General features: G+C 40.9%; 1 protein-coding gene across 3 annotated transcripts in view; it reads left to right on the top strand.

Annotated features, from left to right (window-relative positions):
• MLLT3 (MLLT3 super elongation complex subunit) overlaps window positions 1-13,112 on the top strand; it is a 1,902,592-nt gene that overhangs the window by 1,774,803 nt on the left and 114,677 nt on the right. For 2 of the 3 annotated variants that reach the window (XM_044061324.1, XM_044061326.1), the window contains exon 10: window positions 4,341-4,412. The exons of the other annotated variant lie outside the window; for it this stretch is intronic. In XM_044061324.1, coding sequence (XP_043917259.1) covers window positions 4,341-4,412 — 72 coding nt within the window. The remainder of the gene's footprint in view (window positions 1-4,340; window positions 4,413-13,112) is intronic. 3 annotated transcript variants of the gene reach the window in all.

Below are 13,112 nucleotides of genomic sequence, written 5' to 3'. Positions count from 1 at the left end.
CAAGGGATGGGCACAACTGTGCCCAGCTTACCTCATATACTAGATTACTTAACAGAAGTGCTCCACAAGGGCTTATCCTTCTCTTCAATTAAGATTCATGCCTCTGCCACCTCAGCTCATTATAATACTGAGTCACCCCTCTTCTCTCATCCTCTGGTAAAACAGTTCCTTAGAGAGGCCAAACATTTAAGACCTCCCAGGAGAGCTCCCACTCCAGCCTGGGATCTTAACTTTGTATTGGAAAAACTTACACTTCCCCCTTTGAACCGGCTGCTACAGCAGAGTTGAAATTCCTCTCATGGAAAACAGCTTTACCTCTAGCCATCACTTCAGCAAGAAAAGTGTCTGAAATGCAGCCCCTTATGGCAGTGGAACCCTCATTGTCTTCCATGCGGACAAGGTTTCCCTCAGGACTAACCCATCTTTTATGCCCAAAGTGGTGTCTAGTGCGTCCTTAAACCAGTCCATTCATTTGTCTACTTTTTTCCCTAATCCTCAAAATAAAGGGGAAAGGATACTGCATTCTCTAGGCATGCACAGACAGCTTAGTTTCTATTTGGATAGGACTAAGCCTCTCAGAAAATCTGATCAGCTGCTAGTCAGCTTTGCTGCAGGGCAGAGGGGAAGGCCATTCCAAAGCAAACCACATCTGAATGGAGAGTACACTGCATCCATTTCTGCTACAACCACCATGGCAAACCTACCCCACAGGGGATAAGAACACATTCCACTAGGGCTACATTTATTTTATTTATTTATTTTATTTTATTTTACATTTGTTGACCGGGCTAGTCCAACTGGATATATTTCCATTTTTAGCAGAGGCCCGGGGAGAAAAGCTCCACATTTAGACAAAAGGAGATACAACATGTACCTCTACTGCATTTCTCAGAGGATTCCCTACCAGGGGCATCCTGCAAGCTGCAACCTGGAGCTCGGTACACACTTTCGCCAAGCATTACCACTTGCCTATCTTTTCTAAATCCAGGGCTGGATTTGCCACAGCATTCTTACAGGGCCTGATTGCCATGCCTAATGCTTTTTAATCTACCTCCACCCTTCCTTAGCTTTGGGAATCAATCCAAATGTGATGACTGCAACAGTGAAACACGAAGAACACAGTACAGTTGTGTACACTTACCATAAATGTAGGTGTTTGAGTGTATTCACTGTTGCAGTCTTGGTTACCATCCCTCCACCCCCCTGATTGTCTTTGCTTTCAACTATCCTTTTTGGTTTGGCATATCTTATACTATGTGTATTTGCTTTTTGCTGGGGGTGTTTCATACCATATAACTGCTTCATATTTTTGGGGCACCTGACATCTGAGGCAAGAAAAACTGATGTAATGGTGTCGGCTGCATGTTTTATACCCCTGACATTATGGAAGAACTGACAGCATCCTACGCTGAAATCCCAAGACTCAGGTATTCAGGCTGGCTGAGGGCTACCTGCAGGCAGATAACCCAAATGTGATGACTGCAACAGTGAATACACTCGAACATCTACATTTATGGTAAGTGTACACAACTGTACTTTCTGCAGTGTTCCCGAATATCCTTCCATGAGGGCCACCCAGGCTCTTAGTAGCTGGGGACTCTCCCACAGGTTGAAGATCAAACGAAGTAAACTACTTCAGATAAAGAAGTTAAGTACTCACCATAATGTTCCATTTGAGTAGTTCTACTTCATTTGTCTTCAACCGTCCCTCCCTCCTTCCCCCTGGCCTTACCATATGGACAGCGTTTTACCTGGTTTTAGGTGTGTAAGGTGTTTTTTGGGATCAGGTTGTTCAGTGTAAGGTGCAACAAACTCGATCTGAGGGTTGGAAGGTAGTGCTGGTGTATTATGGGTAAGGGGTGGAGCTTGGAGCTCAGAGCAGATGCTAGTGAAGTTGCCAGCTCGTATCCGATACCCACAGGTTGAAGACAAATGAAGTAGAACTACTCAGATGGAACGTTATGGTGAGTACATAACGTCTTTTTTTTTCCATCCATTGATCTGAGTTGCACTTAAAAATGGGCAGGTATGAATTTTGTTTTATGTAGATAGGGAGTCTGTTCCAGAGCAGTTGTATCCTCTGTGAGGTACAGTTGTCCCTCCAAACTGTTTTGTTGATGTATCAGAAGAGGTTTAATTCCCTAGACAAAAGTATTTTTGATTCCATTTAACTTGCTGATGTGCAGTAAATCTATCAGTAATTGGTTGAAGGATGCCTTGTATGCCAGCTCTTAGAAATCTTTTTAAGGATACCAAGTATACTAACAGGGCTTTGAGTCTTTCTTGTCGTATTCCACTCACCCAGAAATGATTCTTTTGCATTTCATCTTATTTGTATAAAAATACCAATTTTGTCAAATTAGAATTTTCAACACTTTTCAGAAAGCTTAAGTGTATACTGAATGCATAATGTGTAATTAAGAAAATGTTGTTGTACTAAAGTGTGCTACTACTGTTTCACTTGTGGTATGTATCAAACTTTATTTTCATCACAATTTTTTATCTTTGTTGCTCAGTATTGGGGCTTTTCTCCTTGAGTCTCCAGTGAAAATAAGCCACAGACCTAGTTGGACAACCTGGTTATTGAGGCAAAAATAAATAAAATTAAGTCAAATATTCAAGAACTCTGTAGTAGTCCGCCTTCAGTGTCTTTAGTGGCACCTTGAAAGTGTATGACCACACCAACTTTGAGCACTCTTCCCACGGAGTGGGCAAGTAGAATAATAGGCATATATGGCAGGAGGATACACACCTATGACATTTGGTGGACCCTGTATTAACTGTCAGAGATGCATGCACATTATCTATGTGATATCCTTAAACAACCTGAAGACCTAGCTAAAGATATCCTTAAAAAATGCCATGAGGGAGAAGGTGGTCAGGTTATGTCAAACAGCAAGTAATGCTGGAAATGCATTATAAGCTATTATGACCGTTTAAATGCCTGCTTTTTGGATAGGGACACAGAGCACTGGTTGGACAGAGAATGTGCCAGAGGCTTTGGCTTGACCACTCGGCTGAGATCTTAACCCTATAGCTGTGCCAGTGGGGAGTCTTATTGGGGATCTGGAGAGAGAGAGAGAAAACACCCCCCGACTGACTGTGATCTCTGTGTGCTCATAAGGAAACTTGTACTTTACTTTGTGTGTACTTGTCAACCTCCCGATGTGCACATCCCTCACTGGTGTTAGTGGTGAGGATTGAGGCTCCTTGATTACCTGGCCACTGCAGGGGTATCACAAGTAGTTTAGGTCTTAAAGCAACATCATCAAAGACTTAGGCCATTCTGATGAGCTTTTTGCCTCCTTCTTGCCAGGTAACTGGAGCAAATATGTATCCAAATAGACAGATTATATACGGCTGGCAATTTGCACTACCTTTTGTTATGACATTCCCAAAAAACAAACATGTAGATTAGGTAAGTATGTATACTACTAGGCTCTTTGCAAATATGTCTACCATTGCAGCCTTCTTCAGGAATGTGCAGATTGTGAGTGAAGGTTTTACTTCAACTTCCATTCACACTTTTTCAAATCATTTTCACAGTAGGTATTCAGTTGAAAAGTAGATCTATGCTTCAGAGGTTGCTTTTTCCCCACCCAAGCCTTGGGTCAGGGGTCTTCCATTACCTGATATTCAGCAGTTCATTTAAGAATGCATTTTAGCAGTGATCTTGTGAAGAACTTGTTACAGTTCAGATATTCACCATATTTGTAGATGTTTGAATAGTAAGATAATTGCTGCATTAGACACATCCCACTCACTTTCCTTCTTTTTCCCTTTAGTAGGCTAATTTTCAGTGTTTGATTTTTTTAGTACTTTGAAATTCATGTACCTTTTTGCATGCAAGTGTAGCCCTAATGCTGCTTTGATTTTGTCTGATGCACAGTTCTGGGGTCTGTTATAAAATATGTTTGGTAATATAGGGAATGTGCTAGTTAGATTTAGCCTAGATATTTTTGTAACCACATTTAGGTAATGTAGGTGTACTTATTGGTGATCTTCAGCACACAAAAGTATTTTGTTATGTTCGATTGATTTGCAAATTTTCATGCTTTTGGCCTTGACATGGGAGATGACTTCACTGAGGTCCAACTTCTCCAGAGGTCTGGCTGAAAAATTGTCCCTACTTACAGCTGTATCCCATTCATTTATGAATGTATTGCAAACAAATATGCTATTATTATTCAGGTATCTGCAGTTAAGGTGAGTATCCTCACAGAACTGTTTTTCTTTAGTTTCTCAAGACTGCTGCCTTATTTGGCAAATAAGTCAATAAAATGTGTATGTGTTATAACTATTTATTCACATCAACTTCCAAATGCATATGGATTTTTTAGGCATACCTAGATGAGTTGGTAGAGCTTCATAGAAGATTAATGACGCTGAGAGAAAGGCATATACTCCAGCAGGTAAGCAACTTAAGTGCTATTTCTGGTAGCTGACTTCAAGATTTTGAAAACACTGCATTGTCCTGTTGACTGAATCTGTAAGTTCTATGGATACATTCTGATGCTGTAAAGTTGAGATATGCCCATTTTAAGGACGAGTCTTTGTACGATGAGAAATGTTTTTTTTTTTTTTTTTTTTTTTTTTTAAGTATTACCAAAAATGTGCCAAAATGATTACAAAGATGTGCATTTTTTTACCTCTTTTCTTTGCTGATTACTTTAAAAAAACATTTATGTTATTAATACAATTTCTTAGTTCCAAGAACTGATTGTAAAACATATGAGTATTAACTGAAAACAGTGCCAGAACTTGCATGTAATAGATTTGTCATAAATGTGTGTGTGTGTGTGTGTGTGTGTCTGTGTGTGTGGGGGGTTTGAATGGAGATTGCCATACAGTGCGGAATGGGAAATTTACTGTATTCCTTACAGTAGTGTGATCTCGGAGTTGGTATATTTATTTAGCAGGGGGTGTAATGGATGCAGGGGGCTTGCCCCTGCAAAAATGTAAAAAAAAAAAATTACAATTTAGAAGTTTACGAACTTCGATCTTGTGGTCTCGACCATTAGCAGTTCGAAGTTTTGAAACTTCGAGCTTGTAAAGTAGATCTGTAGATACTGGGTATGAATGCATGACTGGAGAGTCATAGCTTGTCTGGGGTGATGGTATTGCACCAAACAGAAATATTTCTTTATATGTGATGCTCTCTGGTTACCCTTCTGATTTTTGGGAAGTCTGCAGGATAACCACATTGGCAGATCCCAGGAGACATATTTCTTTTTGTTTGGTGCTGGGACTCTAGAACTTAAATTTATCTGCAAAGATAAGGCAACAAGGATGACTGGTAGAGCTGCCTCTTAGGGCTGCATAACCAGTCACATTGTGGAGCCACACAAGAAATTTTTAACTACTTCTGTACCTGTTCCACGGAGTACAAACAGTCATGATGTATGGCTGTAAAACATGGCTTTTCTTTGCATCTAGTTCATTGGTGTTCAGTAGATCTAATTTCTTAAGAAAATGTAAACGGCTTATATTAACGTCTTTTGTGTATGTATTGAAATCTGCAAATATGGGTTCACAGTTGCAGTCTGATTAAGTTTCTGAAGTAACCCAGGTTCAGATTCAGTGACATACATTGTGTGTAAAACTTTAGAAATAATTGTATATTTAAAACATGTAATGTAACTTGTGTTGCTGTGTGAATGTTTATTATTTTTGGAGTAGAGAATAAAACAATTCAACTCCTTCTTATGAGGCAGATTCTTTAATCATGGGCAGATTAGAACACTTGCCGAATTTAAGTGGCTTTATTAGAAAATAACTTTCAGAACTGTAACTCCATGTTGTTTTCTTTATAAAAGAATCAAATCCAGAAAAAAGCTGTGATTGTTTTTCTTTAAAATATCATATTCAAAGCTGTAAAACCTGTTTTTTTTCCATGATTTTGTTTGTCAGACATTTTGTTTATACTGAACGTGAAAGCAATTTACAAAACTGTAGTACTTTTTCCAACGTATTTGATTTTATGTATAACTGATATCACCTGACGTTCTTGTCTATTTAAACGCGTTTCTGAGGGTCATTCATTCCTGTTGGCCATGCTTACATCATTTAGTAAATTCTTAGTCCTTTTTGCACTTGCTGATGAAAATTAAATGGCAGTTTTGTTTATTTAGAAGGTTGGCAGTTAACTGCATCTTTAAAAAAAATGGCCACAAACTGACCTAGTTTACTATGGTGCATGCAGTTTTAAAGCTAATTTCTTCATAGTCATACATGTGACATTAACAAAGATGTGACTAGCAAGCAGTACAGTAGATGTGCTCCTGTACTGACATAGGCGGTACTGTATGATCATTCTTATTTACTTTTCCTGCTGTGTATTCATGCTACTTAAACCTAAATGTTCATAGCATTGCCCTTTTTTGCAGTAGTACTGTCATTTTGGACTACTGCTGCAGAAGGCTTGGTGTCTGGCCTGTCTTCCTGAGCTTTACACTGTTTTTTCTCCAAGCAGGGCACATGCCTTCCTACAAGAACAACCTCTGTCTGCACCATCTTTAGTTCTGTGTCGTCACAGTGCAAGAAAGATCATGTCTCAAAAGAGAACTAGGTGCTATCAGTCCATCCGTTTGGCCTGCCTTTTAGAGTACCCATAAGTGCCTCGCTGGGGTAGTGGGGGAGCTTTTTCTGTATTGTTTTTTACTTGGTAGCACCTAAAGAGCTTTTCAGGTGTCGGGGCTGTTGATGTCCATTTATAAAGTTAATAGCTTGGCTTAGGGATGTGGACACAGGAGAGATAATTGATTCTCTGTAGTTAATCTTACATGCTTTCAAATAGTTCTACACCCAGCTTTAGATGGAGGTCCCATCCACCCCATGCATCTCGCTCACAGGAGATTCATGTGTTTCTGCACTGTTTGGAACTGTTGCATATTACTCAAACTCAGGCAGAAGTTTTTGTCTCACCTGTTTTGGCTGGGAACACGACATGCTAGACTACTGGTTCTGATGGCTTACTGCTTAAACTTTACTTGGAGAGGGGAGAGGTTTATTAATGTTTTCACCTGGGTAACCAGTGATATAGGAAAATTAGTGATGTTTCCCTCTGGTAGGAAGCTTATGGTAGTTGTACTTCCTAAGCAAAGCAAGGACCCATTATAGGGTGAGTTTCAGTCCTGAACAATGCTTACAAGATCATTACACCTTTGCTTGCCAAGAGGTTAGCAACAGTGCTTCCCCAACTAATTCACCCAGACCAAACTGGCTTTGTCCCCAAGCATACCAACTTTAACAGTGTACTTAGTTAACTTGATTAAAAATAGTGCCCACACCAGGAGCTCCCTATTGGTGGCTAGTCTGGATGCTGAAAAAGCTTTCAGTGGAGTCAACTAGAAGTACTTGTTTGCTGTTCTAGGAAAGATGGGGCTGCCGCAACAGTTCATATGGCCTATTCATGCTCTCTATGAGGACTTCTCCCTTAGAATCAGTGTCAGCAGGTGTCTAGCCCATAAAATTACCCTACAGTGGGGGACAAGACAAGGGTGCCCTCTGCTGCTGCTTCTGTTTGCCATTTATGTGGAACCATTAGCAGAGAAAATAAGAACTTCCATTGGTCCAGGGATTATCATGGGAGCCCAACATTTGAGTTTTTTTCCCTGTATGCTAATGACCTCTTTGTGATTCTTCCTGCCCCCAAAGCTGTCTTCTCACCCTTTTTTTTAGAGAACTAAGTGGGTTCAGCAAGCTTTCTGGGTTGAAGATAAATCGTTCCTTGTAAATATGTAAATAGTTGATTCATTTTGTTGTTATTTCTCCTTGTTATTGATTTGTCTTTTCTACATTTTTGTTATCAGCTGTTATGCTGTAACATGTTATAAAAGCAAATACAATTAAAGATAAAAAGGATAAAGCAGTCCAAAACACAGACCATTAGGCTTAGTTATATTCTCTCCCAGACATGTTTGGACTAACTGCCATTCTTGACTGGGTCCAATAGGGTGACTTATCTTGCGGTGAACCTATCCTGTGGCATGCACAGCTTTCTAAACTTAAGTTGAGGGTTGTTATGGATAAAGTCAAAAATTACTAAAATCTTTGAAGAGGTTTCTGTTTAGGTGTACAGTGAAATGTAACTGGGTTTGAAATGGTTTGTGGTCCCTTTAGTTTTATACATTTCACAAAGTTTCCCAGTAACTCTCCCCATTCCCTTCTTGGTTAACATAAAAAGGCATGTCACAGCATTATTATGGTCCAGTCAAAAGCCGAGGCACATCAGTGCATCCTGCTTACTCTTCCAGTGAGACAGGGTGGCATATTATTGCCAGATGTGGAGTTTTATTCCCTGTCCATTTGTCTTGCAATTTTCTGGGGGATGCCCTTCCTGAGACAGGATTCTGTTTAGAAAGCCATTATGTGGGAAAATATTGGAGGCTACAGATCTTTCTACCATTTTCTGTTGAATGCTACCGCTAGGTACATCAGATTTACAGCTGCCATTCAAGACCGTTTATACTGGTCATTGGCACAGTTTTTCAGACTCACTAAACTGGGGGCTAGGGTAAATTCACATGGGCCTATCACTTCCTACACAGCACTGAATCCATTGCATTTGATGTTGGGCTCCTGCTAATAAAACATCCTAGCTTGTTGTGTTGGAATCATTGATTCATTGAGGGAGTACTGATGTCTTGGGATCAAGTGGTGTCCAGGTATCATTTTATGGATAGTGACCAAGTTGGGGAGTACATCCAGGTGTGACTGGCCCGGCTAGGTATTTGGTGGGTAAATCTTAGTAATAGCACACATCCACTGAAAGTATTTTTCTCCTAGTTTTATTGTATTCTTCTATCAACTAGGAAACTGTAAGGTCCCCTTGCAGAGTGATTTGGGGATGGCCATTTCTGATAGTCTGGAGACAGTTGATTAGTTTGTGCAGATATGTCACAAAAATCCTAGGGATTTTGAATGTTTGGCTAGAAATGCTTATTCATATATTTCTATATTCCATGGAAACTAAGACTTATTTTCCCAGAAGCTTCCACCATCTGTTGGAGGTATTACATTCACTGAAAACTGAGGTACATAGAATTTGTGACATTCTTTAAGCCCGATAATGTTGTACTCACCCCTCCCCTACAGCTCTTTTTCACTGGGTTACTTCCTCAGGGGTCCGCACACCCCCCAGTCCAGTGTTTTATTGCAACTTTTGTTGTTAGTTGACAGAAAGGTAATATGTTTTTTAAGAAAAGTGGATCTGTGATCGTCTCTGAACTTGCGTTACTTATGACTGACCAAAAAGATATGGAGGTTTTCTCCAGAACACAGCAGGAGAAGAGAAAGATGCTTTCTAAATGGGCTCCCTGGATTTGGTATTTTGCAGCTGTCTGTCTGGACTATGGGGGGTTTCACTCTGAGGTTAGTGATCTGCAGGCTTGGCTCTCCCTTTGAGGCTTCCCTTTGGGGGGAGGGCAGATAATTTGTAACATCATTTGATTTGGATACTGGAGTTTTCGCTCATTGTAGGTTGGTCACAGCTGTTAACTATCTGGCATTATACCCACTGTCTCACGCCTCATTGTTTCATGAATACTGTGTAATTCACATTCTGTTAAGTAGTTGCGCATTTTCAGTTTGCTTTAGTTGCTATAAATGCATCAGTGACTTTTGTTTATATTGTTAATAAACTTTTGCATTTAAAGTAAAAAAAAAAAAAAAAGCTGTATTGCTTGTAGGAAGCAAACTTCACACACAGACTTTCATAGTCAGTGTTGTGTTTTGAGTACAGCGTTGCTTCCTATCCTCATTGTGGTAGGTTCATCCAGAAGATCATCAATTAGAAAGCTACGTCTCTAAGACTTTCTGAACCATAAAAGGCTGTGTGTTGTGTCCAGGACTACAGTGACATCAGCAAAGTTGTCTGTCAATATTCACTTAAAAATATAATGAGAAGCTGCCACTAAAGGAGTCCTGAGTCATATCCAGTGAGTCTGAAGGCCTTTCTAGGCTGGACGGCATCTTATCCAGTCAGGTGCTTTTGTTACCTGCTTTGATGGCTTATCCTCCCTAGTCAAAACCTCACAACAGTTTCAGTCTACCACCTTCCACAAGCATCTAGTTCAAATGACTGTATTTTAGTGTCTGAGAATGAGGCTGTATTCCCTTATTCCTGGTATCTGGACCCCAAAATAGAAGTTGTTGGTGCCTGTGTGTGGTTGGAGACCTCTAAGGCAGCCATCATTCTCCAAAATGGGGCCAAAGTACCCAAGCCAAGGATGTCCACCATTTTTTTCCAGCTTGAGTTGGGTAGGCCCTCCCCCCTTTCGGACCTTCTTACAAGACCTGATGACAGTGACCCAGATCTATGTACTTCAGTAATCCACAGCCGTCATTCAAATAACCTTCTGTGTCAGGGATTCTTAACCTTAAAAGTCAGTAGAATTAATTATTTATTCAAATTGGAGTCCAAGGACTATGATGCCTAGAAAAGGGTAGAGAGAGCTAATGGGTTTATCAGAGCCCAGTACCCGTAGATATTCCTCCAGTGTGTGAGGACTATAGAAAGTATTCACTAATGCATCTTTAGAGTCAGATTCCCAATGCCTTGCATCCAAGAAGCCCAACTGTTTATACAGGGTTATGTATCCCTTTAAGCATCTGTACAACATCCCAGTTGCTGAATGGGTGTTGTTTCCTTGGATTCCAACAAGGAGTCTACTGGGGCTCCAATAAAGAAGCCCATTCTAAATGACAAGGAACCTAAAGTACTGGACCATTTTGGGAAGAAGGTATATGCTTGTGCTACCCTGGCTTTCCATACTCTAAACTGACAAAGCTATATGTTAGAGTTCCAGAGGAGACTCTCTGTCTCAGTTGAAGGGCAAAGAGAATGAGATTGAGACCAAGGATCTAAGAGATTAAGAGCTGGAGCTGTACAACTTTGTCATTTAACTTAGCAAGCATTCATTCAAATGTGGCTGTGTTATGGTGTATGCATTATGCAGGGTGGCAGCTGTGGGTTCGGTTATTAGGAGACATACCTGGCTGAGGACCTAGTCTCTAACAGATCATGTGAAAACACAGCACCTCAGTGCCCTATTAGAAGAGGGGCTGCATTTTGAAATTCATGCTGAACAGGTGTTTGAAAATCTGGAAAGAAGAGGGAAGACATTGCTCTCTGTGAAATGGCTGTTCTTCTCCCTTGCCAAATACAGTAGAGATTACCTTACTAAGGGTTGGATCTTCCACTGGAGGCAAGACCAGGAAAACATGGGGGCTTTCAAGGCTGTGAGCCAACAAGAGAAATGGTGTGACTTAAAACTGTTCCCCCACCTCCATATCCACCACTTATCAACCTCTTCCCCCATACCTCCAGTTCACATTCCTATGCAAAGTAGGCAGTCATCTGGTATTGTTAGTAAGTGGAGGAAAAAGCACACCAATTGGGTTGTAAGAATCTGGGCATGGACACAGGACCAAGGTTCTTGGGTATTCCTCAAGTACCCAAAGAAGGCAACTTGGCCTTGAGACACTGAGCTGTAAAGAGAGTATCGGAGCAGGAAAAAAGTGCAGGGCTTTACTCAAGACTGTTTCTAGTCCCCAGAAAAAACAGCCATTGCAGGCAAGTCTTAAACTTATCAAGGCTAAGTAAGTTCCCCAAAGTGTCAAAATTCGGAGTGCCAGCCTTGCAGGTCCTCCTGCCTCTTCTGTCAAACCTTCATAGTTACTCTAGACTTGAAAAATGTCTGCCTCCACATAGCTACAGCTAAAACATAAAGTTGGTATCTGATTCAAAGCAGGGATGCTCACTACTAGTGTACTTCCTTAACTCATGGCTTGTCTACAAGTTGTTGAGTGCCTGGCTCCAGTAATTGTGTACTGCAGAAGCAAAGGCATCCACTTTTATATCTTCTTGTATGACTACCTGATTCAGGCTGTAATCTTAAAGGAGATGCAGACAGTTTAACCCTGACCTGCTTCCAAATGGCAGGACTGTCTCTGAACTTGACCAAATCAAAGCTAATACCTTATGGACAAATCCTGTTTGTAGCAGCTCTTCTGGATAGTAGAAACTCGAGGTCATTCCTTCCCTCAGAGGAGCTGCTATTTTTGATTTCATAGTTCACCTCCATTGCATAGCAAATTCAGTGTCTTGCCAGCGAGTTCTGAAGAACAATGAGATACCTGGCATCCTCAGTCTTTAGCCCTCTGGCAGGGTTTCCCTTAAGAAACTGCAGTGGTACCCAAGAAACAGATGGTGTCAGCATGCCCTCTATGGTTTACCTGCAATGCCTCATCCTCCTGCTGCTGTCTTGTATCAAGAAAGGACTTTCATTTCAGCTACAGTAGGTGAAGCCTACCTAGGGGGTCCATTCAAATGAGACCCAGTCAGACTTAGCCTTGGTAATCATTCAGGGAAGCTGAGGAATAACAAAACATGGGTTTAAAGTCAGGGATAGAAGCACATCAATGTCAGATAGATAATGGCAGTAGTTGCAGATTAAAAACCTTCAGACAAACCTGGCTGCTGGTACCCTGCTTATCTTCATAGACAGCACAGCAGTGGTGAGGTACATAAACAAGTGAGGAAGGATGTGGGGGGGGGGGGGGTGATTCGCTCATACCCCTTGTGCAGGCTACCCTTGGAGGCACAGTATTTATCTGAGAAGTCAGACATCACCCTCGTGGCATTTTGCACCCTTTCTGAAGAGAATATTCTGGCAGACCAGTTGAGCTATAAGAAAGCACAGCGCTTTACTCAAGATTGTTTCTAGTTTCAAGCACAGAACATAGGCAGACCCCAAGAACGGATGTTGAACAGTAATGTGGTTCTTGATGTGGATTATGGATGTTTTGTGCCAGAAGTGCACGTTTTTATTTCTCCAGAAGACTAACAGCTCAGAAAACATTTCATTCAGACACCAACTACAATGGCGTGAGCAACAGATGTATTGTCAATGAATTGAAAAGGTATGTTTTGTTTTTTTTTTTTTGCCTTTCTTCCAGTTCCTTTTCTTTAAGGTAATAGGGGAGATAAGGAAAGACCAGCTGAAAATGTCCCCTTTCAGTAAACACAGCACTCATTCTGCCACTTACTGTGTATAAGGTCAGTGCTTGCTATGCTTCCTCAGGGTGTGGACCTGTTATCCCAAAAGAAG

Source organism: Protopterus annectens, chromosome 2.part0, assembly GCF_019279795.1.
Source record: "Protopterus annectens isolate FY-2018-M chromosome 2.part0, PAN1.0, whole genome shotgun sequence".
NCBI classification, from domain to species: Eukaryota; Metazoa; Chordata; order Ceratodontiformes; family Protopteridae; genus Protopterus; species Protopterus annectens.
Note: the sequence above shows the minus strand (reverse complement) of the source record. Positions and strands in the feature narration are given on the sequence as shown.